The sequence below is a fragment of the Sodiomyces alcalophilus genome (assembly GCF_042370955.1).
Source record: "Sodiomyces alcalophilus JCM 7366 unplaced genomic scaffold ACRALscaffold_2, whole genome shotgun sequence".
NCBI lineage: Eukaryota > Fungi > Ascomycota > Sordariomycetes > Glomerellales > Plectosphaerellaceae > Sodiomyces > Sodiomyces alcalophilus.
The window spans coordinates 5,509,044-5,533,411 of record NW_027263533.1 but is presented as its reverse complement, the minus strand read 5'-3'; the positions used below and the strand labels follow the sequence as shown (position 1 = coordinate 5,533,411).

The 24,368-nt window shown below is 55.5% G+C and overlaps 10 protein-coding genes across 10 annotated transcripts; 6 read left to right on the top strand and 4 right to left on the bottom strand.

Annotated features, from left to right (window-relative positions):
* Positions 1–25: 25 nt before the first annotated feature.
* On the top strand, positions 26–1,436 carry ACRALDRAFT_1062120 (uncharacterized protein). The gene has a single exon (XM_071016539.1). The coding sequence runs from the start codon at positions 109–111 to the stop codon at positions 739–741; it is 633 nt and encodes a 210-aa protein (XP_070878075.1). The 5' UTR covers positions 26–108; the 3' UTR covers positions 742–1,436.
* A 1,103-nt stretch (positions 1,437–2,539) lies between these two features.
* Positions 2,540–6,378, top strand: ACRALDRAFT_1080624 (uncharacterized protein). Its single transcript, XM_071019050.1, has 7 exons — positions 2,540–2,689; positions 2,979–3,362; positions 3,462–4,318; positions 4,398–4,733; positions 4,795–4,880; positions 4,944–5,272; positions 5,350–6,378. The coding sequence occupies exons 2-7, from the start codon at positions 3,312–3,314 to the stop codon at positions 6,073–6,075; spliced, it is 2,385 nt and encodes a 794-aa protein (XP_070878074.1). The 5' UTR covers positions 2,540–2,689; positions 2,979–3,311; the 3' UTR covers positions 6,076–6,378.
* A 409-nt stretch (positions 6,379–6,787) lies between these two features.
* ACRALDRAFT_2134206 (uncharacterized protein) lies at positions 6,788–9,392 on the bottom strand (the record flags this gene model as incomplete). The annotated part of the gene is made up of 3 exons (XM_071024074.1): positions 6,788–7,262; positions 7,353–8,539; positions 8,636–9,392. 3 exons carry the CDS (start codon positions 9,390–9,392, stop codon positions 7,197–7,199), a joined length of 2,010 nt encoding a protein of 669 aa, XP_070878073.1. The 3' UTR covers positions 6,788–7,196.
* A 1,643-nt stretch (positions 9,393–11,035) lies between these two features.
* ACRALDRAFT_208123 (uncharacterized protein) lies at positions 11,036–14,354 on the top strand (the record flags this gene model as incomplete). The annotated part of the gene is made up of 21 exons (XM_071022396.1): positions 11,036–11,047; positions 11,117–11,385; positions 11,417–11,458; positions 11,510–11,524; positions 11,584–11,619; positions 11,667–11,792; positions 11,845–11,865; positions 11,903–11,968; positions 12,061–12,090; positions 12,143–12,298; positions 12,328–12,347; positions 12,391–12,520; positions 12,607–12,705; positions 12,759–12,875; positions 12,978–13,030; positions 13,134–13,228; positions 13,309–13,436; positions 13,505–13,517; positions 13,546–13,671; positions 13,760–14,230; positions 14,259–14,354. The coding sequence occupies 21 exons, from the start codon at positions 11,036–11,038 to the stop codon at positions 14,352–14,354; spliced, it is 2,121 nt and encodes a 706-aa protein (XP_070878072.1).
* ACRALDRAFT_2047173 (uncharacterized protein) lies at positions 13,941–16,191 on the top strand (the record flags this gene model as incomplete). Its single annotated transcript, XM_071021529.1, has 12 exons — positions 13,941–14,194; positions 14,312–14,449; positions 14,521–14,630; positions 14,682–14,753; positions 14,783–14,849; positions 14,878–15,286; positions 15,327–15,399; positions 15,457–15,462; positions 15,497–15,538; positions 15,586–15,680; positions 15,725–15,850; positions 15,905–16,191. The coding sequence occupies exons 2-12, from the start codon at positions 14,414–14,416 to the stop codon at positions 16,189–16,191; spliced, it is 1,323 nt and encodes a 440-aa protein (XP_070878071.1). The 5' UTR covers positions 13,941–14,194; positions 14,312–14,413.
* A 119-nt stretch (positions 16,192–16,310) lies between these two features.
* ACRALDRAFT_2033689 (uncharacterized protein) lies at positions 16,311–17,219 on the bottom strand. The gene has a single exon (XM_071020737.1). The coding sequence runs from the start codon at positions 16,785–16,787 to the stop codon at positions 16,611–16,613; it is 177 nt and encodes a 58-aa protein (XP_070878069.1). The 5' UTR covers positions 16,788–17,219; the 3' UTR covers positions 16,311–16,610.
* On the top strand, positions 16,311–17,219 carry ACRALDRAFT_1062117 (uncharacterized protein). The gene has a single exon (XM_071016538.1). It carries the CDS (start codon positions 16,872–16,874, stop codon positions 17,067–17,069), a length of 198 nt encoding a protein of 65 aa, XP_070878070.1. The 5' UTR covers positions 16,311–16,871; the 3' UTR covers positions 17,070–17,219.
* A 370-nt stretch (positions 17,220–17,589) lies between these two features.
* Positions 17,590–20,048, bottom strand: ACRALDRAFT_1062116 (uncharacterized protein). Its single transcript, XM_071016537.1, has one exon. The coding sequence runs from the start codon at positions 19,845–19,847 to the stop codon at positions 17,940–17,942; it is 1,908 nt and encodes a 635-aa protein (XP_070878068.1). The 5' UTR covers positions 19,848–20,048; the 3' UTR covers positions 17,590–17,939.
* A 376-nt stretch (positions 20,049–20,424) lies between these two features.
* Positions 20,425–21,313, top strand: ACRALDRAFT_1055695 (uncharacterized protein; the record flags this gene model as incomplete). The annotated part of the gene is made up of 3 exons (XM_071015860.1): positions 20,425–20,628; positions 20,775–21,080; positions 21,164–21,313. The coding sequence occupies 3 exons, from the start codon at positions 20,425–20,427 to the stop codon at positions 21,311–21,313; spliced, it is 660 nt and encodes a 219-aa protein (XP_070878067.1).
* Positions 21,314–22,675: 1,362 nt separating this feature from the next.
* On the bottom strand, positions 22,676–24,217 carry ACRALDRAFT_2041061 (uncharacterized protein; the record flags this gene model as incomplete). The annotated part of the gene is made up of 4 exons (XM_071021119.1): positions 22,676–23,686; positions 23,746–23,894; positions 23,951–24,020; positions 24,089–24,217. The coding sequence occupies 4 exons, from the start codon at positions 24,215–24,217 to the stop codon at positions 22,676–22,678; spliced, it is 1,359 nt and encodes a 452-aa protein (XP_070878066.1).
* Between the last annotated feature and the right edge of the window lie 151 nt (positions 24,218–24,368).

Sequence of the window (24,368 nt, the reverse complement as noted above, 5' to 3'; positions counted from 1 at the left end):
AGCAAGGCCTCCCTTAAGTCTCACACACGAACTCGGAAGAAAACAAAAAACGCACCGCGAATTTCGTTCCCTACCCGCCTACCTAAGCGCCGTGCAGCCCAACCCATAATGTCGAGCACACACCTAAGCTTGAGCGCAGCCGCAGAAGACCGAAAATCCCGACTCGCGCAGCTCAAGAATCTCAAGAGAAAGCAACCGTCCGACGAGATCGTCCCCCCCGAGTCTGCGCGGTCACCATCACCCCCGTCTGAGCCCGATGTCGCCAAGCTACACCTTTCCGGCCGCAACTATGACCTGGAGACGCGAGGCCCCAAGCTCGGCTTCGACGCGCCGCCGACAGAAGCCCTGGACAAGCCGACGCTCGAGGAACAGGCGGGCGAAGTCGAGGCCGAGGTGAGGAAGGCGGCGGAGGAGGAGGAACGGGGCGACAAGGCAGTCGATCTCTTCAAGTTGCAGCCCAAAAAGCCCAACTGGGATTTGAAGAGAGACTTGGAGAAGAGACTGGAGATTCTGAACACGCGGACAGACAACGCCATTGCGCGGCTTGTGAGGGAGAGGATCGCCAATGCGCAAAAAGAGAAGAACAAGACGGCGTCTCCGGGAGGTGGTGCAGATGGTCAAGACGCGTCAGGCCTATCAGGCCTAGATGGTGTTGCGCTGGTCGAGGGAGTGCGGGTACGAGAGAGGGAGGAAGAGGAAGACGAACGTCGCGACAGGGAAGACGACGAATTGGGCGTTTGAGGGTTTTGATTAAAGCAGAGCGGATACGCTTCGGTTACTAGATTATTTTTGTCGTTTTTTTTTGTTTGGCTCCTTTACTTGGCTTCTGCCCATGGAACAGCCACCCCAAGGTAGATGTAATGATACCCCGGGTCTATCTACCCCTACCCATATTCATGGCCCGCGTCATGGCTAACCTCTTGCTGAAGGGGCTGAGGCTCCTCTCCCGCTCGGGCTCTCTCTGGGGCGGACGCTGCGGCTGTTCCCTTGGCGCGTCCTCCATCCTTTGGCGAGGTGGGTGCCTCTCACGACTATAGTCCCTTCTGTCCGACCGAACGGGCGATCTCGACAACGACCTCGACCTCGCTGCGTCCCTCGACCGGAGCGAACCCCCTGGCGCTGGCGAGAATCGTCTGTCCCGTCCATATCTCGCGCTGCCGTCGTGTCGCCCATAGTCCGGGCTCCTTTCTCGATAGGCCCGTTGGGCTCTAGGAGGGGAAGGAGATCGGCTTTCTCTGGACCAAGATCGTTGCCGTCGTCGAGGGGCGGGAGACTCGGATGGCCGGCTCAGCTCGGATCGCCGAGATGTCGAACGTTCGTCATCGTGGCTATCGGAACTCGGCGAACGACGACGACGGCGATAATAGTGGGCGCTGCGGCGGTCAGATGGGCCGCTTGACAAATCCCGTGACCTGGGAGGCGGGGAGGGTGACCTGGACCACCTGGGAGGAGGTGAGGCCGGTGACCTGTAGGTGGGGGTGGATGAGATGGAAACGGATGAGACCGACCTCCGGCGTCTTGGCGATTCGTCCGCGTCCGAGTCCGCATCCGTCTCCCTTAGGCGGCGCTGTTTCGACTGTTCCGCTTCCCTCTCCGCCTCCCTCTTTGCCAGCTCCTCATCGGCAACACCTTTTCTGGGGATTATGTTAGCTAGAGAACAGCATAGAGAAAGAGGTTTAAGAAACGTTTTGAATCTTTTGCCAATTACACTCACTTGCGTAGCAAATCGTCCGGAACATCGTTGGTCAGTTTTGGCGCCAGCTTGGGATTACGCAGCTGCTGGGTTCGTGAAGGCCGCGACACATAAGGTCGAGCCTCGGCCGGCTCCTTGCATTCATATGAGTAGTGACGTGCTATGGGTGTCAGTAGATGGCGCACCCCGGCGGAGGTGAGGGGCTGGCTGGGCGGGACATGAACATATCTCTCTTCAGGCACTTTTGGCATTGAACGTGGGCTGGAGTCGCCTGGCGAGGACCTCCTCTGCCTCGATACATTTGCTTGCGTGTGTACCGTACTCCGTGACGACTGTAGTTCAATCTCAGATATCCGGTAGTAAGATTTAATAAAACCGCCTATGTATCCAACGTGAAAAAAGTGACGATATACCACTACCCATGAAGCAGTGAGACTCGACGATGCCGTGGTGATAGGTGTAAAGAAGTGATGTGTCGAGCTCTGACCGCGGAGAGAGAAGAGTGCAATTATCAGTAATACCCAAGTACCTTACCTATCGTACATGTATACCTTGTACCTCGACCATATCTAGGTACCACCAGCCCGTTTTTGTCAGCCTCGTTGTCCGTTGGCGTCCTAGGGGGAAACAAGCAGAATTATGTACGCACCTATTAGGGCACAATATGTCATGCACAGTATAACGCACTGTAAATTGTGGCGCCAAAGTGCGCGGTCAGCCACAGAATGTACCGACACTAAGCCCCAACAGGCCATTTACCCCCCAAGTGCTGGTACTTGGTACTGTAGCCGTCTTTCACCAGAATTTCTAACCCGCCTCGCTTCCTTCACTCTGCTTGCCTGTGTACGACCGTCGCGGATGCTCAGTATCAGGGGACCGACCATAAAGCCTTGACCCTCCTCTTTCATCACGCACTCGTTCTATCGTACCCCGTCGGCCGTTTCAGTCAACCCCGGCTTCGTTTGTTTCAGCGGACAAACGAGTGACTGTCCCCAGGTAAGATGGAACTTGGACTCTTCTCTTCGTTCCCCTTCCCCTACCCTCCTCGTCGTGCGTGCTGGTTGCTCCACCGCCTCTGGCTGCTATTTCATCTATTCGACTGCTCGCCGTTGCATCCGAAATCAGCCGTGGGCTATCGCATCCCAAGTTGAGCCCCGTTCTGTGCTCACCTCGGCCGTTTCAGGCGTTGTGCTGGCCCCCCGTCCTTGCGCACCATTTCAATTCGAACCCCCAACAAGAGCTCAAGCGAATATATCTAGACCGATTGACTGATCAGCACGCGCAGTTTACCGTTTTTCCCCCCGCCATCGAGCAGCGCTGAGCGACGATGACCCAGCTGTTACAACGATGATTTACAACACCGTCTTCCCGCGCCGCATGTCCGCCTTGATCCAGTTCTTTTCCTGATTTCTATCCTTTTCTTTTCGGGTCGCCGCCTCTTCATCCGCTTCTTCATCCGCCGCTTTGGAAGTGAATTGTCGTTTAGGCCAAAGCCACACAAGCCTTATCCAACTGCTGCCAACGAGATAATCAATACCCCGCGGTGTGGTCGTTCTTTGTTTGTAGCTTCGGAAAATAGTCCCTGGCTCTCCGGAATCGCTCTATCCCTTGCCCAGTCATGGAGACCGCGCAGGTGTCCGCCGGCCTCCCCAAGCCATCCTTTGCCAAGGTTAGCCGCCTCCTTCCTTATCCTCGCCAAACTCCATTTTGTCACTTCATGTCCGCCCAACGATTGAATATGAAAGGCTGACCTGGTTTGCACCCATAGGTCGCCGCTTCTGCCTCGACGGAGAAAGCCGCAATCTCCATCGCCCGCCGAGTTCCCACGCCGTCTTCGGGGGAGCTGAACAACATGGCAACAGCAGCTTCCACGACTGCGGCCGAACCCTCGCCTACCGCCGCGAATGGATCCAATAACGATCCAACCACCCAGGCGAACCCCGTCAAATCACCCGCTGAAGGCGACTCTTCGATTTCTGGAGGAGCAGCAGTTCCCGACCCCGTCGTGGATGGTCTCAAGGAGCTCAAGCTAGCCGCCCGAACGCCCAGCCTTGTCGTCAACGGTAGCGGCTCCAATGTCACCGACAGATCCAAATCGGTAAATAGAGACGGTTCAGACGTATCGCAGAGGGCAGACTCCAGCTCAGAACTGGGCACCAAGCCGCCCAGCCTGGATGGGAAAAGCATTACCTCTGGGACAACCTTCGCTTTAGACGAGAAGGAGTCCCTTCGCCCAGATGATAGCGCCAGCGTCAAAGCGGCCGCTGCCGAGGATGACGACTCCTTCTCCTTCCGAGGACCTCTTCTTCCCAACTCGCGTATGGGCTCGGACCTGGCTGCTCGAGCCAGGGGAATCCAGCTGGGAGACATGCCCGAGAAGCGACTTGCCCAACCCATGCTCGGATCCCTTAGCCAGGGTGTCGCTACGCCTCAGAGCGTCTCGTCGGATCAGCCGCCAGCGCCCAAGGCGAACATGGCCAAAATCACCGATCTATCTAACTACATGCATGCTGTCCACGGCCAGAATCCCGATGACAAGCTCCTCGACGCCATGTCGTCCCCGAAAGACCGGTTATTCCTGCTGCGGCTCGAGGCCGAGCTCATCAAGTTTGTACAGAACTCAAAGTAAGCGCTTCAGACTGCAACGCGGAGAAACGGTGCACGCATGGCTAACCCGCACTTCTTTTTCTTCCTTCTTCTCCAGGGAACCGTTTATGGACTTTCCGCCGTCAAACTCGTTTTGTAGAATGCTCACGCACAAACTGGCCGATTATTACCACATGACACACCAATACGAGCCACGCATCGGATCAGTGCGCATCTTCCGAACACCCTACGCAAGGGTCCCGCCCTCTCTGGCCAGCATCGGCGTTCCGGAGCCAAAGGTCGAGACATCGGTTCCTGTTGTGCTTCCAAAGAAGATTATGCGACGTGGTGAAGAGGGCGAATTCCCACCCGGAAGCGGTACGCCGTCCAAGGCAACGTCAGAGGTTGGCAGCAACAACGAGGCCAAGGAGAAGGCAGTTCCGGCGAACCAAAAGTATGCCTACTTTCTGCGATCCCCCTTGGGTCTTATGAAGAAGTTAACCTAACTGCTTTAGGCTTTCCCGTGAGCAGCGCGAAGAGGCGTACAAGCAGGCACGCGAGAGGATCTTTGGCAATTCTGAAAAGATAGAAGGGTCTCCAGGTAAATGACCACATAGTTGTGTCTCCCCACGCCGTTGCTAAACGCTAACCATCATGGGACCAGACAACGAAGGGGAGAATGGCATGTCTCGCACCAGTTCGGTTTCAGCAAAGGAAAAATCCATCGCCAATAGACGGAATAAGAACATCAAGCAGAGGCGAGACGATTCAGACTGCCTCGACTCGAGACACCTGTATGGGCCTTTCGGCCCTCAACAGTCGTGGATACCACAGCCTCAGTACGGCGGTCCTCCGAATCCGCAATATATGGCAAACATGCAGCAACCCATGCACCAGCCCTATGGAAACCAGATGCAGGCTGTGTACACACCCACGGGCCAGGCTCTCCCCGGCACCATGCCCGGGTATCCGCCTTACCCGAACCCATCAACAGTAAGCAATTTGTCTTGGTTTCCTCCCAGTCTTCTCTTATTCTATGACTACGGACTGACTCGGATGGATGGTGATAGTATCAGTCCCAGTCACAATTCCCGCATCAGCAATCACCGCAGCAGCCTCAGCCCAGCTCACAGCGACCGCCTCACATGGGCCCGGGTCCTATGGCCAATGCGTACGGAGCTCCTGTGCCTGCGGGGCCCGCTGGGTGGCAACAGGGGTATCCGGCACCTGTGCCGGCTCCGGGCCCCACGACCGCCCCTTTCTCGCAGCGAGGCGTGTCGGCACCGCCACACCAGGGCACCGTACCATATGCGTATGGTCAGCTACCTGTCAACACTAACCCGCACGATCCGAAGAGCCAGCATCCGATTCCCGGCAGTTATAACAGGCATGCCTTTAATCCCAAGACTCAATCTTTCGTTCCTGGTGGGGTCCCTGGAGGGGCACCACCTCCCGGCATGAGCCCCGGCGCAGGTCCGATGCAGCAGCAGCCGCAGCAGCCGTTCAGTGCCCCCGGGTCCCACCACAACAGTCCTCAAATCGCATCGCCGCACCTGGCATATGCCGCATATCAACAGCAAGTCCCGCCTGCAGCATACGGCATGGCCCGGCAAGGGTCAAACAACTCGATTCCGCCGTACCATACGCCGCCGCATCACCACCCGATGCAGAACCCTCTCCCCCACATCCCTAGCAAGCCCGCTGCGCCGCAGGGACCGGCGGGCCAGACATTTGGTCACCTGCCGCAGTACGGCAACCCGGCCACACTTCCGCAAAAGCCAAACACGTCCCTTTAGACGAGCAAGCGTACATGTTGGTGGGGGGGATCGAAGGTGTAGATATCAATCTTAAAAGACGGCGTTCGGGGGACGGTGCGGGGTGAAGGGGCCATGGTTCAGTGAAGACGACGGCATCATCTATCGGCGTTCTCAGGGCGTATAGGGATGAATGGGGGGAAAACATACGGGTAGTGCATACATTAAGAGGGGAGTCATTATCCCACAGACTACCAACGACCCGAATAACGAAACGAAATATGGAGACGTCCGATTATTGTGCTGCCGTCCTGCCTTGTGTCTTGTCGTCCCGTTCCTTTCTCGTCGCCTTGCTCCATCTGTTGCTGTTGGTGTTGGCTACCCATTTATAGAAACTTGCCTGAAAAGCGTGCTCGAATACTTGGACTTGGCCAAGATGAAATGAAAGTAGAAACTAAAGAAGATCAACGGGTGATGCTTTATTATATATCAAGTCATCATAACGGAGCGTGTTCTCGCATCTTGATGTAGAATGGCTCCCTCGGCCGAAACACATCCCAGCAGATCAAGACGAGCCAGGCTTAACATTGAAGCGAGGTGAAGTGTCTTAAAATGACATGCAATCTGAGATCCCATCAGCTATGATCAACTTGGCATTCATCTTCCTTTGACGTCAACTCGTGATATGCGCAGGCTTCAACTGTAGTCGACGGTCAACAACCAACAAAGACGTCGAAAATGAACAAACACAGCATGTATGGGAATTATTTGCATTTGTTCAAGCGATCTACGAGGGACAACGACCGGTTGCGCGCCCCACGAAACCTCTCGAGAGATTGATTCATCAGCTACCAGAGCCAGTTATTCGTCACCCCATTTTTCATCAGTCCCAACATCTGCCCTGCGTGTCCCCAGAACACAAAAACCAACTCTCATGCTCCCTCCCATAATCCCGCCACCTCCGGTAAAGGTACGAAGAAAAAAAAACTAAAAAAAAAAACAAGACTGATATAGATGCTGGTTTTACAGGTTTGTGCATTAGGGTATCACGGCCAGAAACGAGAGCAAAGAGAACAAATAGACGGAGAGCACAAAATATGAGACCCCAATAAAAAGCACATGTATAGTCACGAAACACGGAAGACCTGTGGGTAGCCGTCGTGTCATGACGAGATGCCTCGGAGAACGCGAGCCGGGTTGCCCACCACAATGGTGAAGGGTGGGACGTCCTGTCAGCGAGGTCAACGTGTTAGCGTCGTCGTATCCTCCCACGGCTGCAAGTGAAGAGTAAATCAAAAGGAGTAACAAGCAAAGCGTACCTTGGTCACAATCGCCCCAGCGCCAACCGTGCTTCCCTTGCCAATGACACGGCCCGGCAGGATGATGGCTCCTCCACCGATCCAGCAGTCCTGCTCAATCGTGATGGGACGGCCGAGCTGGGGACCCTTGCTTCCCATACGCCTCTTGGGATCTATGGGCAGTGTCGCCGTGTAGATGTTGACGTTGGGCCCGATGTGGCAGTTGTCGCCAATCTTGACCTCGCACGTGTCGATGATGGTACAGTTCCGCCCAACGATGACGTTCTGCCCAATGGTGATGTTGTATCCGTAATCGCAGGTAAAGGGCGCCTCCACTACGACGTTATCGCCCAGGCGACCGATGTTCGTCACCGGCGACGCAAGGGTGGGGGAGATCTGGATCGGGTCGCGGGGCTGCAAGATTTCACGGAAAAGGCGAGCACGCTCGGCGGGCGAGACGCCGTTGTTCGGATTCGTCGAGTTGTTGAACCGCCAGCACGCGGCGCTGCAACGCTCCCGCTCGAGCACCAGTTCCTTGTCGAAAGGGTAATAGTGTCTCCCGCACAGCATCTCCTCCTTCTGCGTCCTCTGCCTACTGCCGGCAAACTGGGCATGGGAAAGGGCAAGCTGGGCGGCGACTTGGACGTTGGACGTCGGTGGTTGCGGCGCCGGACTGTTTGTCCTGGTCGCATGCAGTATGTTGATCTGCGGTAGCGTGTTGCCTGGATGCGGCGTCTCCGGCTCGGTTCTGGTGAGGTCGTGCAAGGGTGGCACGCGCTGGTACTCCTTCCTCTCGGAAAAGCCAGACTGCTGCGGGGGCCCTTGGGCGCTGACAGGTGTCGGAAAGACGTTGGCCGGCGTGTAAGGTAGGGCCGATAGCTTGTGTTCCGGACTCGTCACAGAGGCGCTGGGTATCGTGGATGCTGTGGGCCGGTCATCCTCGTTCACCAGAGGTCGTCCTTGGGGCGGGTCGATGCGCAGAGGCTGTCCTCGAGAATACGGCGGCAAGGTATCTCGCCTGGGAGCGACGGACGGCTGGCCGCCGTACGGGGTTTGCTGGGGCATGCCATAGGCCCCAGGCGGCACGTAACTGGGGTCCTTGGATTCGAGCGGAATGGCGGCACCTTTGTTGTCCGGCTTCTGCCACCCTGTGCCTCTCTGAGGTGGGTATCCCGCGCAGACGAATTCACCTCGGATGCAATTGTTACCTGTCACGTTGGTCAGCATGCCTGGTTTCCGGGCTGCTGCTGTTGCTCGTACGTCTAGACACGTCTGTCGGGGGGGGGGGGGGGGGGACAACTCACATTCGGGCTTCTGCTCGTCGCACTTCTTCTTTCGCCTTCGACAGGTCAGACAGCCAGTCTTGGTGCGGTTACTAAAGTTTCGCTTTCGCTTCTTCGGATCCGACTGCTGAAGTACAGCATCGCGGGCGGCCCCCGGAGGGTATGAGCTGTAAGCCGCGGCCGACTTTTCATCGCCGTCGGGGCTCGTGTTGCCATAGTCACTCTGAGTTTCCATCTGGGCCGTCGTCGCACGTCGGAGGGCTTCGGATTCGCCTGGATGCTCCTCCGCCTGGGCCCGAGTCGAAGGCGCCGAAGGTTGCTGGTCGTAGAAGCCTCGCTCATCCCGCCCCGGTCGTGCATACCACGACTCGCCGTGCTCCCGGGGTTCCTCCGCGTACGGCCGACCGTCACGGTCGCGCTGCGACGTTCCGTAGATATCGCGTGGTTCTAGGGGATGAGGCTGGGTCGTCGTGTCTGGGGTTCTCTCTTGGATGGGCTGCGGTTCCTTCTCTCTCCGAGGCTCAATCGAATCGGACCTTTTCCTCTTGTGAGAGCCCTCCATGTCCGGATAGCTGGCAGCGGGGTAGTTGGGCCTGTCTCCAGACCAAGCTTCCCTATGAGTCTTCGATGGCTCAGCCGTCGATGGCTTGGCATCAGGCTGACTGGGCTGACTATTAGCATTCTCATCGGATGGTGCCTTGAGGACCTCGCGTGCCGGTGGATTTTGAGACTCCAGGGCTTTAGGCGATGCCCCGTTGAGGGCAGTGAATGTAGACATGGATCTACTTCCAAGGCCTCACCCGATTATAGGGCAAGGCACCGAGGATAAGGAGTGTCGCAAAGGAAGAGCCTGCGATTTGAAAGATGCAGGTTGCGCTGGCCTGGCCCCAGTCGTCTCACTCGATTAACCAGACGAGTTCCGTGACAAGTGAGATGAGACGATTCGTTGCAGCTGAGCTGGAAAGATAACTATCCTCAGGTACGAGTCTACGACTCCTTCTGAGCAAGAAACTGCCTGCACGCACACTTAAAGGTGAAGCTCCAAGGGAAGCACTGGCAGAGAAGCATAAGGGGAAAACGCTTCGTGGTTCGTCAAGGTCCCTAAACTTAGGGTCGGGTAAGCTCAAATACCGAGAGGTCGAGTTGGCGTAGTGAAAAAGTCGGCCTTGAAACAGAGTGGAGGATTGCAAAATCTCGAGCGCCTAAGCCGTGGTCTGTACTCGTTTCAGGACCGCGGGCCTGTCCGATAGCGGGCGGTTGGCGAATGGCCGAGTGTGAAGCCTCTGGAGACAATAAATGGCGAGAAGCGGGCGAGGTCGTTCGAATAAAAAGTCCCAACGGAGTCTTGAATTGATAGGCGATAGACAACAATGGTTGCGACTATACCGGCTTTGCGAAGTCGACAAGATGGATGAAAGACGAGGCGATGTGGTGGCGGCGGGCGTTGGCGCTTGAGCGTTTCCCGTTTTTTTTTTTCCTCCTCGATTTTTTGACGCGCGATTATGCTGCGCCTGTTCGCGAGATGGGCGAAGGACTAGATGTCAAGTCGGGGTTGGCGTAGAGTAAGGCGTCTTCCCAACCAGGCTTTGCAAACACGAGAGACACGATGGGTAATCTGGTCACCGACGAGCCCAAGTCCTAGCAATGGCGCGAATGCGTGGGAGGAAGAGGAAAAAAAGCGAGGGCGAGGATACGGTGAGAGCCGTGGTGTGGTGGAAGGGGGCTGGTGTGGTGAAGGAGGTGAGGGTGAGGGTTGGTAGGCTTGTTGCTAAAAACGTCTGCAGCGAGGGAGTACGAGTCTGTGCCTTATGCATGCGTTTGCTCAGCTCATCCGAGGGGTGGGTGGGAGGAAGCGAGAAAGGAAGAAAGAAAAAGAGGGCGAAGTAAACAAGTGGACGAGGGGGTGGGTGGTGGGTGGTGGGGAGGATGTGAAGAAGACCAAGACCCGATGCTAAGAAGAGCAAGAGCAAGGGACATGGCCCAGGTAATACTACCCAGGTCAGGTAGGGGTACCAGAGATATCCAGGCGACGACGGGGCGGCAGCCAGCATGGGGGAGTCGCGAGGGTCGGTATCTTCCTCGGACAGGGGCCGTTAAAGGTACATTGAAAGATACGTAACTCTCTCTCCTCTCTCCAGAGATACAACGTATACCTTGTACAACTTTAGGTAGGTAGGCTAAATTACTGGCAAGTAAAGGGCGTGCGTCTGCGTCTGTCTGCGTCTGTCTACGTTGTATGTCTGCGTCTGTCTATCTGTGTGTACAACGTATGTGCCTACATGTTGCGTCTTGTGTGGATGCGATAAAGTATGTAAGACCAGGTCGGGCGACCTTGGAGTACGGAGGTGGGAAAAGGTCAGAAAATGTAAGAGGCTGTCGGGATTGAACGGGCATGAGAAGAAACAAGTAAGGCACGGAAGTATGAACGGAGGAGTGCACCTACAACGTACTTCGTACGTGGGCCTAGGGGAAGAAGACCGGGGGTGCGCGTGGGAGCAATAGTGGGGTTTTGGCGTATCCGCCAAGTACCCGCTGGAGCGCTGCCGCGGCATAATTACTACTCCCCAGGTACTTTGTCCGTGCATTCAGGTACTTGGTATTTCGATCCGCGATTCGTACATGGAGATTAACACTAATGCTAATACCACCCCCCCTTCCTTTTTCTTCCAACCAGAACAGCGCCGGCGAGACCCCGGTGCCCCTTCGTTTGGCCTAGCCTCGCTAGTAATCAAGCACGCGGAAGAGCACCAGGGCGAATGGCGTTGCGAAACGTACGTGTAGGTACGTTGTACAAATATCCAGGGCACTCCTCGCGCATAACGATAGGTACAGGTACCTCGACAAGTCCAGGAACAACGCGCTCAACGCTAATTAGCAATTTACACCCAACTAAAGCGCGGCTTGGCGTCAGTTCCACGCCGCGGCACCTGAATGACCACCACGGCCGTTGTTGATGGACACCAATACAGCGTACTGTACATACATATAGGATCGAGAAGCACAACGTAAAACCCTCCTGGCCCAGGCTATAACCTGATGGCCTGACGGATAGACCAGACGCAGGGGCCCAAAGCCAATACATTATATTTGAAGCAAATAAAACATCAAAGGAAAGGTCCCGTAATCCGGTCGAGGCCATGCTCCTTTTGGCGCGTTGGCGCTACCTTTTATCGTTTTCGTCAGAGATATACTAGATCGGTGCCAGAAAATGATGATGCGGCGGGGGCCAGAGGCAAGCATTGGAAGCCCAAGTAAAGTCTTGTTCGTAGACCGCCCTGATGCGACCAGCCCGCCTAAGGCCCGTCAGCACATCATCGGGCGGGCCGGAAACCCAACCCGTCTGGCCATTAAAATGTGTCGTAAGCGGAGTTAGGCAAAGGCCGGCTCGCCGTTGGGGGCCCGGCTCCGTGGCCGCCGGTGAAAGGGGAAAAAGAGAAACAATAGAGGAATATTGACGACCTGTTGTCGTTTGCGTCGTTGCCGAGAATGAGAAAATATCAACTCAAGGTGGCCTGATGGCTGTTGGAGCAACGGTCCCTGGGAACTCGACGTCGAGCAACTACAGAAACAACTGTTTGACAACGACGGAGCGGGAGGATTGCGGCGAGCGTGCATTGGAACGGAGGTATGGCCGACAGATGTTGTTACAACTGACACTCTCCCTGCTTTACTAATACTACAAACGTGCAAGTACAACGTACAAATCGGAATAGACCTCAGAAGAAGAGACGATGTACAATGTATTTAGTGGGGGAAACCCGAGCCAAGCATCCCAGGCTTGAGGTACTGGAGGATGACCCAACACTATTCTTGTTCAGAGGAAAGGCATCGCGAGAAGATTCGGAGGCGCGTCGAGGAGACAGACATCCCGGGGTATAATAGCATCTACTCTGATAGCTACTGTTTGTCGCGCTGAAATCCATATCATGACAACGCACATTCACGTATCCATCGCCGTGTGTCGCATGTCGCATGTCGCATGTCGCATGTAGTCATCATCGCCTGGCCGGCCCCCTTCGAGCCGTTCGAATAGGAGCGGAGTGGGGTCGCCAAATATCTACATTGGGGGCAGTCTGTCGTAACACAGGATGGTGTGCCGATCGGTAGACGGATAAGAAGCCGCTGGCCGGTCTAGTTAGTGTAGGGCCAGCGCTTGGAGAAAAGACCAGAGGGATAGGCCGACACTCGAGTCCTGGAACTTCGGCCGCCTGAGCAACTCGCGACACGATGTAGACCAGCCTGCGGTCTCGTCCAGTGTGGTGTGTGTTGTATGGCTGGGAGACTAATTACCCAAAAAAAAAAAAAAAAAAAAAAAAAAAAAAAAAAAAAAGAGAGAGGCCTTGCTTAATCACGGCTGTCGCAGGGTTGCAACCCGTCAGGTCATAGACCGCAAAGTGGATCTACCCTCAGAAGCAAGTCGACCGCATGCAACGGACTACATTATTCTTCCTTCGCCTAACCCTCTTAGGCCACGTTTATTTCCCTTTGCTAAAGTGGGAACATTACTTACGCTGTACAGTCTCTTATTGCCCGACGGTTGAGGATTGGCGACCAATCATACGTAGTACTCTGGGAAAGACGCGGTACGTCCGCCGTACGCCGTGGAATGAACCTGTACCCGCGTTTAGCGGGCCTCTGTGGCCGGAGAGATTCTAGGCAGCCTACGAAGTACGAAGTACACCTGACTCGTACAGGATATCCACCGCGCCCGGACAAACGCGGCCGCGCATCAAGGGCGGCGGTCATACAGACCTGACCGTCACTTGAAACCTCGGCAAATGGACAAATACGCCCATTTCGGGTCCTCTTTATCAACTCAGCTGTGAAAGAGCGCAAATAATCGACCGTCGCATCCTGGGCGGGCTATTCCAGTGGTGCTTCCCAAATCAGTAATGGCGCAAAAGTGTTTTTTTTTTTTTTGTTTTCTTCAGGCGACGTTTGAGCGATACGTCGACCGAATAATGTACTCGCAGACGAACCATGCAAAGACCAGACCATCTGGCGATGAGTCGCGTCATGGCAGAGTTGATGCCGAGGCATTCACATCGTGTGGTTGGGTGGTGGAGTGGGGATGTTACGCCAACCACCCAACGCGCGCGGAATAAAGACCGATAGCACAGCAAAGGCCCCATAAAGTATTTTTAGCACTTGCGACTGCGACGCTTGCCGTGGGTGGTGTGCTATGCACCACTACAACGTACATACGCTGTACATACCGTCGACCAAACCCTAGGCGCCCTCGTCGACGTACCGTACCGTACATTAAAGGCCCGCCAGCCCACCGACAATGGGTCGCAGTGGTGTTTCGACCCTTTTCGTCCCAAGACATGGCGCTCCGGCTGTTCATTGTGGCAACTGACCTTGTACGGAGTACTACAACGTGTCTCCGAATTCCGAGTCGGTGCTAGCACCACTATCCCACTCGAGGGCTCATTCATTCATTCATTCTCAAGGGCGTTCATTGTTTGCCGCCATCGACTGAACTGTCGGCCCACTGTGATGGGACTTGGGTCAGCCTTGCAATCCCATTGGCTCAAACGCTTCTGCATCTCGCCCAACTATAGTCCGTGGATGGGAAGGTACGAATATGCCTTGCGTGAAGCAGCATTAAACCATGTGAGCGTTTTAAATGCAGTGCTGGCAGTTGCTAATAAGCACGTCCATTGAGCGCAGGATTCCGCTAACTGTCCTTGGGAAGGGTGGACGAAGGTACAAGGCCATCGGATGCACTGTCGGCTAACTGCCAGCCACTTGAGGTAATGTGACGTGACGCGGCCTGCATGGGTAATAAAACTTCTCATGTCATGCGCTTGCCGCGACTCTCCGCTTGGCAGAGTACTGAGTACCTAGGTACAGCGTAGTTGCTGACAAGACGGAGAGACCTGTCTGTGCTTAATTAACCCAAGCTCAGACGCGGGGGTGGGTCGGGTCGATCTGGGCTCGTCTCTGGCATGTTCCTGTCCTTGTTGGCCCAGCGCGAGGTATCTGCAGGCGAGAAGCTGGACGCGGTCCGAATGTGCCAGTTGGATTCTATTAATAAACAATACTTGTGTAAAACAGACATCAGGATAATTCGATGGTTGTGGGGTCGAGAAGCTGTCAATTTCCCAGTATTTCCAACCCATCCCAAGTCGAACCGGTGTGGCTTTTTGTGTGGATGCTCCGAAGGCGGAAGGCCCCGAAGAGAAACGCACGGATAAATGTTGGCGGTATCGATAGCGCCATAACAAAGACGGTGGGGACGGGGCCAGCAAAGCCCGTAGCGCTGCGCTGCTGAATGCGACGCTACTTTATCTTGCCAGTACGAGGGCAATTTTCTTCTCTTCAAGCCGAGCCATTACAACGTACGAAGTATATCATGTTTGCAGTCGTTTGTTTGTACGTCGATGGCGCCGAGTGATGTTTCCATGGATCTGTCCCTTCTTGTTGGAGAAGAGGGAAAACATGAAAGGAAACGGGTGCCCTGTTCAACATGGTCGGTCAGTTGGCACCGGATTATCGACGTGGCTGCGGCCCAGGACCGATCATCTGAAAAAGCCACAAACGTCTTTCCCCGTACGACGAAAGAGGAAGACTTGGTTGGCATTCAGCTTGACGATGCGATGTCTTTTGGTGATGGGCTTCTTTTGGCCCTTTTTCACCTAGGAAATCCCCTCGAGATGCAGTGCTGCGGTCATCCGTAAAAGAGCTACGTCGTAGACTGAATAACAAGGGGCTACGAGATATTTTGCTGAATTGGCGGTGGGACATAGCCGCAGGTCGAGAAGGAAAGAGCGACTGGCGAAGTGTCATCAACTTCCTAATGTACCTATTAAGGAGGAGGGGTGACGTTAGTGTCGCAGCATGGGGTGGGTAGAAGAAATATTAGGCGCTTCCCGTGAGCAACCGGAACCAGAGCGAAGGTTGGTACAAGTTGGAGTACATGTAGCAAAGTACCCCAGAGGAAGAGCTAAGGCAGGACCCCCCGGCAGGAAGTTCCTATTTCATTGGATACTAACCACGTCGCTTGCACTCGTACGTCTCGGCAACTGGTTGCCTCTAACCGTTCCTCCTCCCATGGGGTGGAGTCACCAATCTTCCCTTTTTCCTCTTCCAAGCGCGCTACCACAGGGAACGTGTCCCAACATTTCGCCCACCTCTCCTCGACTCCTGAGGGGTTTGATGCCCCTGTACCCACCGCGAATGGTATTGCGAATGATTGGCGAAGCAATTACTTTATACTTTTCAGCAAATCCTGTGACACCGTGAGCTCCTTATGTAATCTCTGATCAACGACTGCGGCCATTGGAGGTGGGGCGCTTCCAACGTCGTGGTTGACGAACCCGCTTACATACGCAGCACATCGATCCAAGCTTCTGAGCCTCATTGTATCTGACGTCTTGTCTTCAGATGACGGAGAACATCCATATCAAAGCGGTCCTCCGTCCGATTATTACACCCATGCATCTTTATACTCATGCTTCCCTGTGCAATCGACAGCTGCGACTGATCGAGGTTTCTCCGTTGATGAAGAGCTCGTTCCTCTCACCACGTCCCATCCAATGACATCCAGGCCTCATGCAATAAGCGCCGGTTAAGCGCTTTCCATCCAAGGCCGGGCATACGAATACGTCACTTGCTCGCTCATAACCTTACGAATACATCAAGCTCAGTTGAACATCTTCCTTCCAGAAGCTTATTATCCTTCTGCTAACCACGCTCTCTGCAACCCCTGCCACGACAGACACGAGTTGAGATCTGATGCAGGGCCAGCGCCTAAACACCCCTATTTATAACTCCTGTCCCAGGGTTCCGGACCGGAGCCGTGCGGGTTCTGTGGATCCCGAGATCTCATGTCTCCGATCCTCAAGTCCGATGCTAGATCTAGAGGCGCCGGGTGACACCCTCCATGCAGCTTGGGTCCTCGGGATGGGAAGATCTACTGGCCCACAGGCCCGCACCCTGCAGCGCCGGACTGCTGGCGCTCAAGAGACTGGGGACCACACGTCCTCGGGCGTTACGCCGGGAGGAGTGAGGGACGCGATATATTGGTCAGTGGACTCTGCTGTCGCTGCTCGTCGTCGTCCATGACGTCGCTACCCCTGAGCCATGACGCGGGATCCCATGCGCGACAGGCAGACACGGACGGAAGCGAGCTCAAGGGGACCCCTCCAAGCCCGTAGATCCTGTCCATCCCACCCCCCAGAGCAGACAGGGTCTCTGATGGCATGCACACTACTATCCCGGCGACAATACCCCTACGCCTGATTGGTCTCCGATGGTCTGCCCGGCACCAACCGCCAACGACCAACTCTCTCTCCGCTCCGAGGCTGCCAGGGAACCGAACCATCTCCCGAGCGCCATGCACTGCACGACTGCCCCAAGGCAAGGCTACAGCGAAGGGCGGGCCCAGGGTCCCATCCACGCGCGCCGCTTCCTGGTTCTGCCACCCAGTTCTGGGGAGGGGGGGGTGTGAGACTCGAACCCGCCGAGCCGCCGCCAGATCTCCAAGTTATTATTAGACCTTTGATCGGCCCTGATAGCTCCCCTGGCCTAGCTCCAGTTGCTAAATAAAGCAGCGGACCAGGAACCTCAACCTGCATACGTCCATTTGACATGCAGAGTGCTTAACATAACGTCACCTCGTCTCGCGCACCATGACCTATCCGCCGTTACGTGTCCCCCAGGTGCTTCATATTTGACTGCTTTATGCCTCTCCCTTGAAACACACAGCAAGCGCCCAACAGAGTCATTCTAGGCACCTATATCGAATCGTATCATGGTTGCTGCTCCTTGCTCGGAACAAGCCGCCATACCGCCCAGGGGCTTGACTCGTCCTAGGTTCTCCTGAGGTCGATTTTGGTTTCCTCACCCCCTGGACACTTGTATTGCAGCGCTTCTTCCATCAAGACCTGCAAGAACAAGGACACCAAACCCATCGGACCCCTCACCACGTACATCCAACATTGACCTCGCTTCACATGGCTTTCTTACCACGGCGCGATAGGCATCAAGAGTTCGTATTCTGCCCTGTCAACGTTTTGTGTTTCATTAATCTATGCAGCCCGCTCTTATAAGGGGCATCGACCTCGTCATGTTCGGCATGCATGTCCTTGCCTTTACTAATAATAGATAGATGGTGGTCAACCAACCCCGGTGAGACCTAACCCCAACCCCTATTCCCCGCCCCTGAACCAGAGCTGCCTGTAAAGCTACCAGGCCCAAGACAGACCATCACTCCCACCAACGCCTAAGTACCTAGATACGACGAACCCTTGATTACCCTGCCATTGCAGAAGTTGCCTGGCCATAGTCCCGAGTTTAGAGGTACCTGGGGCCTACACCTTCACTTCTTTTGCCTCTTCGTACTCTTGTCACTTACAGTGCTCAAGACGCTAGCGCTTCGCTTATGCGATGCTCCACTAGCCTCACGGCCGCCCGCTTTCTCCGCCTGCGTCTTATCGTCACTCGCGGGCCGTTCACCAGAAGCACCGGTGTCTTCCCCTTTCAGATTGTGCTGGGATCGGGTCCTGTTGCTCCCCTCCGCGTCGTTGGCGTCGGGCTGTTTCGCCGTCGCCTTCACCTCCTTGTCGGATTCATTCTTCTCCTCGTTTGAACTCGCTGATCCGGCACCCTTGGCGCCCACGTCCTTTGTCGACTCGGCAGCAGCCTCGGGAGGGGGGTTCTTTTTCCGTTCCCGCTCCTCCCGTTCCGTCTTCTTGGCCATCTCCACCTTGATCTCCGCATCGATCTTGTCCGTGACCTTACGTGCGTCCAATAGACTGTTGACGGCGCCCATGAGCTGCTCGAACTGGGCCGTCACTGCGGCGGTCGGCATGGTCAGCCGCGGTGGGATGTCGAGCTCCGTCAGCAGGTTCGAAATACGAATCTGCTGTTGGCCGGATTTGCTCGTGAAAAGCTTATTAATACGCTCATACCGGAATGTCGGGCCCGGCGGAAGACGATCGTGGTATGTGACGCCGTAAATGTACTTTTCGGCCTCGGACAGCTTGCGCCGTTCCTGTTGTTGTTGTTGCTGCTGCTGTGCCTTCCTGTTACTGGGTCTCTCGGCAGGTGTCGACGCGGCAGTGGCGGCGGAATTCCTGTCCCTCGACCCAGAGGTGGTGGCGGCTGCGACGCTCTCGCGCCGACTCGAGGCGCCGCTGCCCGTTGCTGACTGGCCAGGCGCAGGACTGGCGCCATCGGCCCCCATGAGCGACCTGCGTTTCTTGTTCTTGTCGACGGCCATCATGGTCTGCAGCAGCGTCTGCAGGCCGGCGCTCGACTTGAAAGAGCTGATGTCCTGGTCCGTGTGCGGATAATCGAGCCGGTTGTACAATTCGCGGCGCTCCTCGTTGAAGACGGCGCTGCGCTGCAGTATGCGTTTGATCTCCACGAGAAGCGACTCCTCCTCGTTTGCTTCCTCCTTTGTCCTGGACATGCCGTTGATGGCAAACTCCTTCCGCAGCCTCTCCTGTGCCGGGTTGAATTTGGCCATGGTTTCATGCAGTGCGAACTCCTCCTTCGTCATGTACTGGACGGGCGTTTGTGCCGCCATCATCTTCGACGCAATCTCGTAGTATCTCGCCTTCAGGTCCTCCACCGAACGAGGTTTCGGTACGGGGATGATGGCCTTGCTCTCATCGCCGTCCGCCGACGACTCGCCATTGATTGCCTCGGGCACGTAGTCGTATCGGTCCCAGATGATAGGCCATCGCAAGTCGTAGTCCTTTACGAGGCTGAGGAGATAATCTGTCTCGTCCTTTGTCCAGTCGGGATTCGAGAGACTGTTCTGATACTGGTCGTCGCTGTATTCCGGAACATCGACACGCACATTGAAGCTGGCAAAGGCCGAATCTTCCAGGGCCGGCTTTGACTCTTCCGTCTTGAAACGCCCACCTTCCAGTGTTTCGGTAGCACTAGCTCCGTTACCAGCGAGCGGCGCGCCGCCTCCCGGTGCGTCCGTCTTTCTTCTCCAATGCTTCAAAACCAGAGCTCCTCCATCTCCACGAGCCGAGTTCTGAAATTCCCGCAGTTCCCATTTGGCCGCTGGTTTCCGACTCGCGATCCGCCGCTTCTTGAATATGGATGCCTCGGGGACGATTGCGATGGGGTTATCACCGCCCAGGTTCTGTACCTCGCGAGCCAAGCCTTTAAGGTTGGGTCGTGGCGCTGACGTCCTCTGCTTCTTCGCCGGCCGGGGTCCCGCGTGGGTTTCGAGATTGAGTACGTCGCGGACGTCGGAGGAAGCCATATTGGCCGAACGGATTGCGTGTGTTTGGCGGGGTCGAGGCGTAGCAGGGAGATGCGCTGCCAATTGGATGACTCAGGAAGCCGGTAGTCGTAGCATCGAGGGTATCCACCCAAGGGACAAGTGGAAGTCTTGCAGGTCGGAAAAAGCACGTCGGGGAGTTTTGTGGGTTGAAGCTTTCGATGATATCCGGAGGTGTCGATGGCACGGTGGTTGAAAGGTGGAAGTGCACATGGAAAAGGCTACGAACGCGAAGCAAGGTTGTGGTGGGTACCTCGTAGTACGTGACAGCCTTGTGCCGAAAACACGTGACTGGACCCGCTGTAAAGCATGGGGTTGGACCCACAATGCGTTTGCGCGAATCAGGCCAATTCTCGAACGTGGCAGCTTTCCGCCTTGGTTTTTGGTAGGGGCCATTGAAGTTGATCTCGCTGGCGTCTGTTGAAACTAACGGGAATCACGACGGTCAACCTGCCCTTCTCAACTGCTGTCTGCTCAAACGATTAGCGAATAGTACGATTGGAGGACCGCCCTCCATCCCATCCTTCTCTCGACAGCTCCATTCGCCGCCCATTGCAAGATGAAGGTCCTCCTCCCTTTACTATCCCTGAGCGCCGTCGCGCAGGCCCTCTCCTTCTATATCGACGGCACCACTCCCAAGTGCTTTTTCGAGGAACTTCCCCAGGATACGCTTGTCGTCGGACGCTACTCGGCCGAGGAATATGACGACCGGATCCAGAGATGGGCCGAGCATGACGGTATTAGCATCTTTATCACCGTCGATGTACGTCACCCACCCCCTAACGTCCCGGGGACAGGGCGCCGCATTTCACCCTCCCCCCGTCCCGTTTTCAGCCGGCTCCCTCTTAGCCACTCGAGCTGTCCATTATTTCCCACCTCGCTAACAATGCCGCCGTCTTTCCGCTATAGGAAGTCTTCGATAACGACCATCGCGTCGTCTCTCAGCGCGGCGGTGCGTCGGGCAAGTTCACCTTCTCCGCAGCCGACGCCGGCGTTCACCGTCTCTGCTTCACCCCGTCCTCGACCTCGGGCCGCTCCGGCTGGCTGAGCAAGAACAACCCCAACGGGGGCATCCGGTTCCACCTCGACCTGACCACTGGCGAGACCTCCAAGATCGAGTCCCGTGACAAGGGCAAGCTGCAGGACATCGCCTCCAGGGTCAGGGATCTCAACGCCAGGCTGCAGGACATTCGTCGGGAGCAGGTCTTCCAAAGAGTATGTCCTTCCGTTCCTCTCCTCTGACTTGCCCATTATGTTGAAGACCCATGCTAATCGTCGACCCGTTTTCCTCCCCATAGGAGCGTGAAGCTGAATTCAGAGATCAATCCGAACTTACCAACTCCCGTGTCGTCCGCTGGATGATCATTCAGACCGTGGTCCTTGTCGGCACTTGCACATGGCAGCTCTCTCATCTCCGATCTTTCTTCATCAAGCAGAAGCTGAACTAAGAAGAGATGAGTGTGGGATAGGAGGACAAGTGGGAACTGAGGATTGTGTGAATAGGGGGGCGACATACATGGCTAGCAGGACAAACCAAGAAGACTTGGGGTTCCGTAGCCTCTAAGAGCGCACTGGAGTTTGGCGAAGAAGCGAAGAAGAGACGATTATGGTCCCATTCATCTGTTTCTGTATACTGCGCATTAGTCTATGCGTCGCGCGTCCAACCATGTCAACTCGAACGAAAAAGGAACCACTTTCACGTCCCGGGCCCAATCAAGCAAGCGGGGTTAGAAGGCATGCGCATATGTAATAAGAGCGCGCCAGCATGGAGAAGAAACAAAAGATGGCGGAATCCTGTAGATTTCGCATGAACCTTCGGTGTCACCTCCAAGGAAGCGTCTCAAAAGCCAGCCAGCGAGACAGGGCAAAGCATTCCAGTACGACATCGTTTCATCCAATGTATTCTCAAGTCTAAAGCCTACCAACTCCTAAAAAAAAGGCCAATCCTCCGCTGCTTGCTGTAGCTTTCGTCTATCGGCTCCATCACGCGACCGCGAGGCCAATTTGATGCTAGAGGGCTGCTACACCCAGTGTCTGGCCAAACGAACGACCCAAAGTGTCTTATCATCCGCCTCAAGCTGCGCTCTTATTATGAACAGTAAGCAAAACCTATCGTAGTACCAGACCCAATGCTATGAAACCCGCCTTCGCCCACCATGCGCCGTGCTGCGCTGTATATTAACAAGATGTATATGGTCCGCTGGTGTTGTCGGTGCGCTAGCTCCTGAATTGCAATGGTTCCTGTGCTCAGAAATCTCCGAATCCAAGATATCCACGACATTCAAGTCCCAAGTTGTACGAACTGAGACTCGCCGTTCCATGCCAAGAATGCATCAGTGCGCTGTTGGCTACTGCAAGGAAAGAGAGGGCACCAGGGGCACCAGGACCAAGGTATGTACATCATTGGTGAGAGAAAGATGCTGACCAAGAAACGTTCCGAAGTGTACCGATCGCCAATATATAAAGCCACTGTGGCCAGTAAAAGAGAGTAGCCAAAAGGGATCAAGGAGAAGGAGTCATCTGGCGCTCGGAGGAAGACGGCTTAGACTCTGCGACGCAAAGGGCGGCGGACAAAAAGCGCGGAGTGCCAGGATGATTCTTAACGTGAAGGAGGAAGAGTAGACGAGCTCAATGTGATGGAGACAGCGGCCACTTCTACATATGTGGTATTGGAAGAAGGCTTCGGTCTTCGCCGTCTCTATCCAGGCTGTTTGTCGAGTCCACAAAATCGTACTTCTCCAGCATGCACCGAGGGGACTAGCCTATGTGGGCATCAGCCGCAAGCCCAACCACAAATCGCAAGGCCAGGGCTACTTACCGCAGCAGAGCACTTTCATGAACTTCTGGAACCCAGTAGGCTGAGGTTCGGAGGCACGGCCGTTGCTGAGCTGGCCAGGTTGGTTCATGGGGCTCTGCTGGGGTACCGTCTGCGAAAGGTTCCGGTTGCTGTTCTGGAATTGGGCCTGGGTCGAGGCCGTAGGCGTCCCCATGTCCCGAAGACCCCCGGCTCCGTTACCCCGCTGGGCGCCCAGAGCGCCGGGGGCGTTTGGCCGACCTTTGTTCATCTGTTTGATCGGCGACGGAGGCGGGGGCTGCGCGGCGTTTAAACGGCTCACAGTCAGGTTCTGGCCTTGGGCGAGTGCTGCAGTGGTGCCACCCCGGTTGCTGCCATGCAGTTCCATCTGCGACGGCCCCGGTCGCGCGTTTGGGTTGTGCAGATAGGCCGTGTGGCCCTTGCTGCCACTCTCCCAACCTTTCCCCGAATCCTTGGTGATCTTCATCCAGTCGTACTCTCCGTCCTCAACCTCGCCCGTGTTCTTGAGGGCTTGTGTAAAGAGCTCCCTGAGGTAGTCGTAGTCTGGCGTGTCTTCGAAGCCGAGATTGCGCACGTAGGTCAGGTACTTGTTGAACTCTTCCGGGAAGCCTTCGCACAGATCCCTGATGGCCGTGGTCTGCTTCTTCTCGCCGATTTTCTCGTACTTCTGCTTATTAGTGGCAGCCTTGAGACCTTGCCAGGGCAGACCACCTCGAAGGAAGTACATGAAAACATGACCCAGAGCCTCGAGGTCGTCACGACGCGACTGCTCCCGACCAAGGTGAGTGTTGATGCTCATGTAGCGAGCCGTGCCGGACAGGGACTTGCGCTCGCGGTAGGGAATGTGCTGCTTGGTTTTAGGATCGCGGTACTGTTTCGCCATGCCAAAGTCGACAACGTGGATGACATTGGCCGCCTTGGTACCGGGGCGACCAATCAGGAAGTTGTCAGGCTTGATGTCGCGGTAGATCAGGTTCTTCTCGTGGATGGTTTGCACTCTCGAAAGCTGTGGCGTGGTCAGATACAAGCCACACTTGCAAGTGATGGAAGGGGAAAATGAAGTACCATTTGCTTCGCAACCATGACTACCGTTTTGATGGTAAACCTCCGACCACAGTGGTCGAAAAGATCTTCGAGTGAAGGGCCGAGAAGGTCAATGACAAGGATGTTATGCAAACCTTCCTGGCCAAAATAGTAGACGTTGGGAATGCCGGCTGACTTGGGTGTTAGGTCACAAGGTAATCTCTAAACGACTTAGAGGTGAACTCACGGCATCCCACAAGAATCTTGTATGTCCTGTACTCATCTCGTAGTTGAGGAGCGTCGCTCTTCCGAGGTTCCTGCACGGCGATGCCAGATCAGCCCATGTGTTCTCGGGGTGATTACCCAATATCCTGAGGTAACTCACGAATTTGATGGCCACTTGCTGATTGTTCAGAAGGTTTGTGCCCTCGAAGATCACACCAAACGATCCCTCGCCAATCTTTTTCCCTACTCTATAATGCACACCGACGACATTACTCGATGATGAAGCCATGTTGTTGCTGGTCGGAGGTCCAGTGGTGGACCGATGTGGGCTAAATGGTGTGATGTCGGTTTAGAGGTTGAAGTCGGTGGTCGTGATCGGAACAAATTTGGACGCGTCGGATCAGGACGGATTCGGTCGGGAGCAGGCCAGAGACAAGCGA

Excerpts from the sequence above, each read along its gene's own strand:
- ACRALDRAFT_1062120 (XM_071016539.1), top strand. The coding sequence starts at position 109 with ATGTCGAGCACACACCTAAGCTTGAGCGCAGCCGCAGAAGACCGAAAA.
- ACRALDRAFT_1080624 (XM_071019050.1), top strand. The coding sequence starts at position 3,312 with ATGGAGACCGCGCAGGTGTCCGCCGGCCTCCCCAAGCCATCCTTTGCC. Across the intron at positions 4,319-4,397 it reads AAGTTTGTACAGAACTCAAA|GGAACCGTTTATGGACTTTC; the intron begins GTAAGCGCTTCA and ends CTTCTTCTCCAG. Across the intron at positions 4,734-4,794 it reads GCAGTTCCGGCGAACCAAAA|GCTTTCCCGTGAGCAGCGCG; the intron begins GTATGCCTACTT and ends TAACTGCTTTAG.
- ACRALDRAFT_2033689 (XM_071020737.1), bottom strand. The coding sequence starts at position 16,787 with ATGGACAGGATCTACGGGCTTGGAGGGGTCCCCTTGAGCTCGCTTCCG.
- ACRALDRAFT_1062117 (XM_071016538.1), top strand. The coding sequence starts at position 16,872 with ATGGTCTGCCCGGCACCAACCGCCAACGACCAACTCTCTCTCCGCTCC.
- ACRALDRAFT_1062116 (XM_071016537.1), bottom strand. The coding sequence starts at position 19,847 with ATGGCTTCCTCCGACGTCCGCGACGTACTCAATCTCGAAACCCACGCG.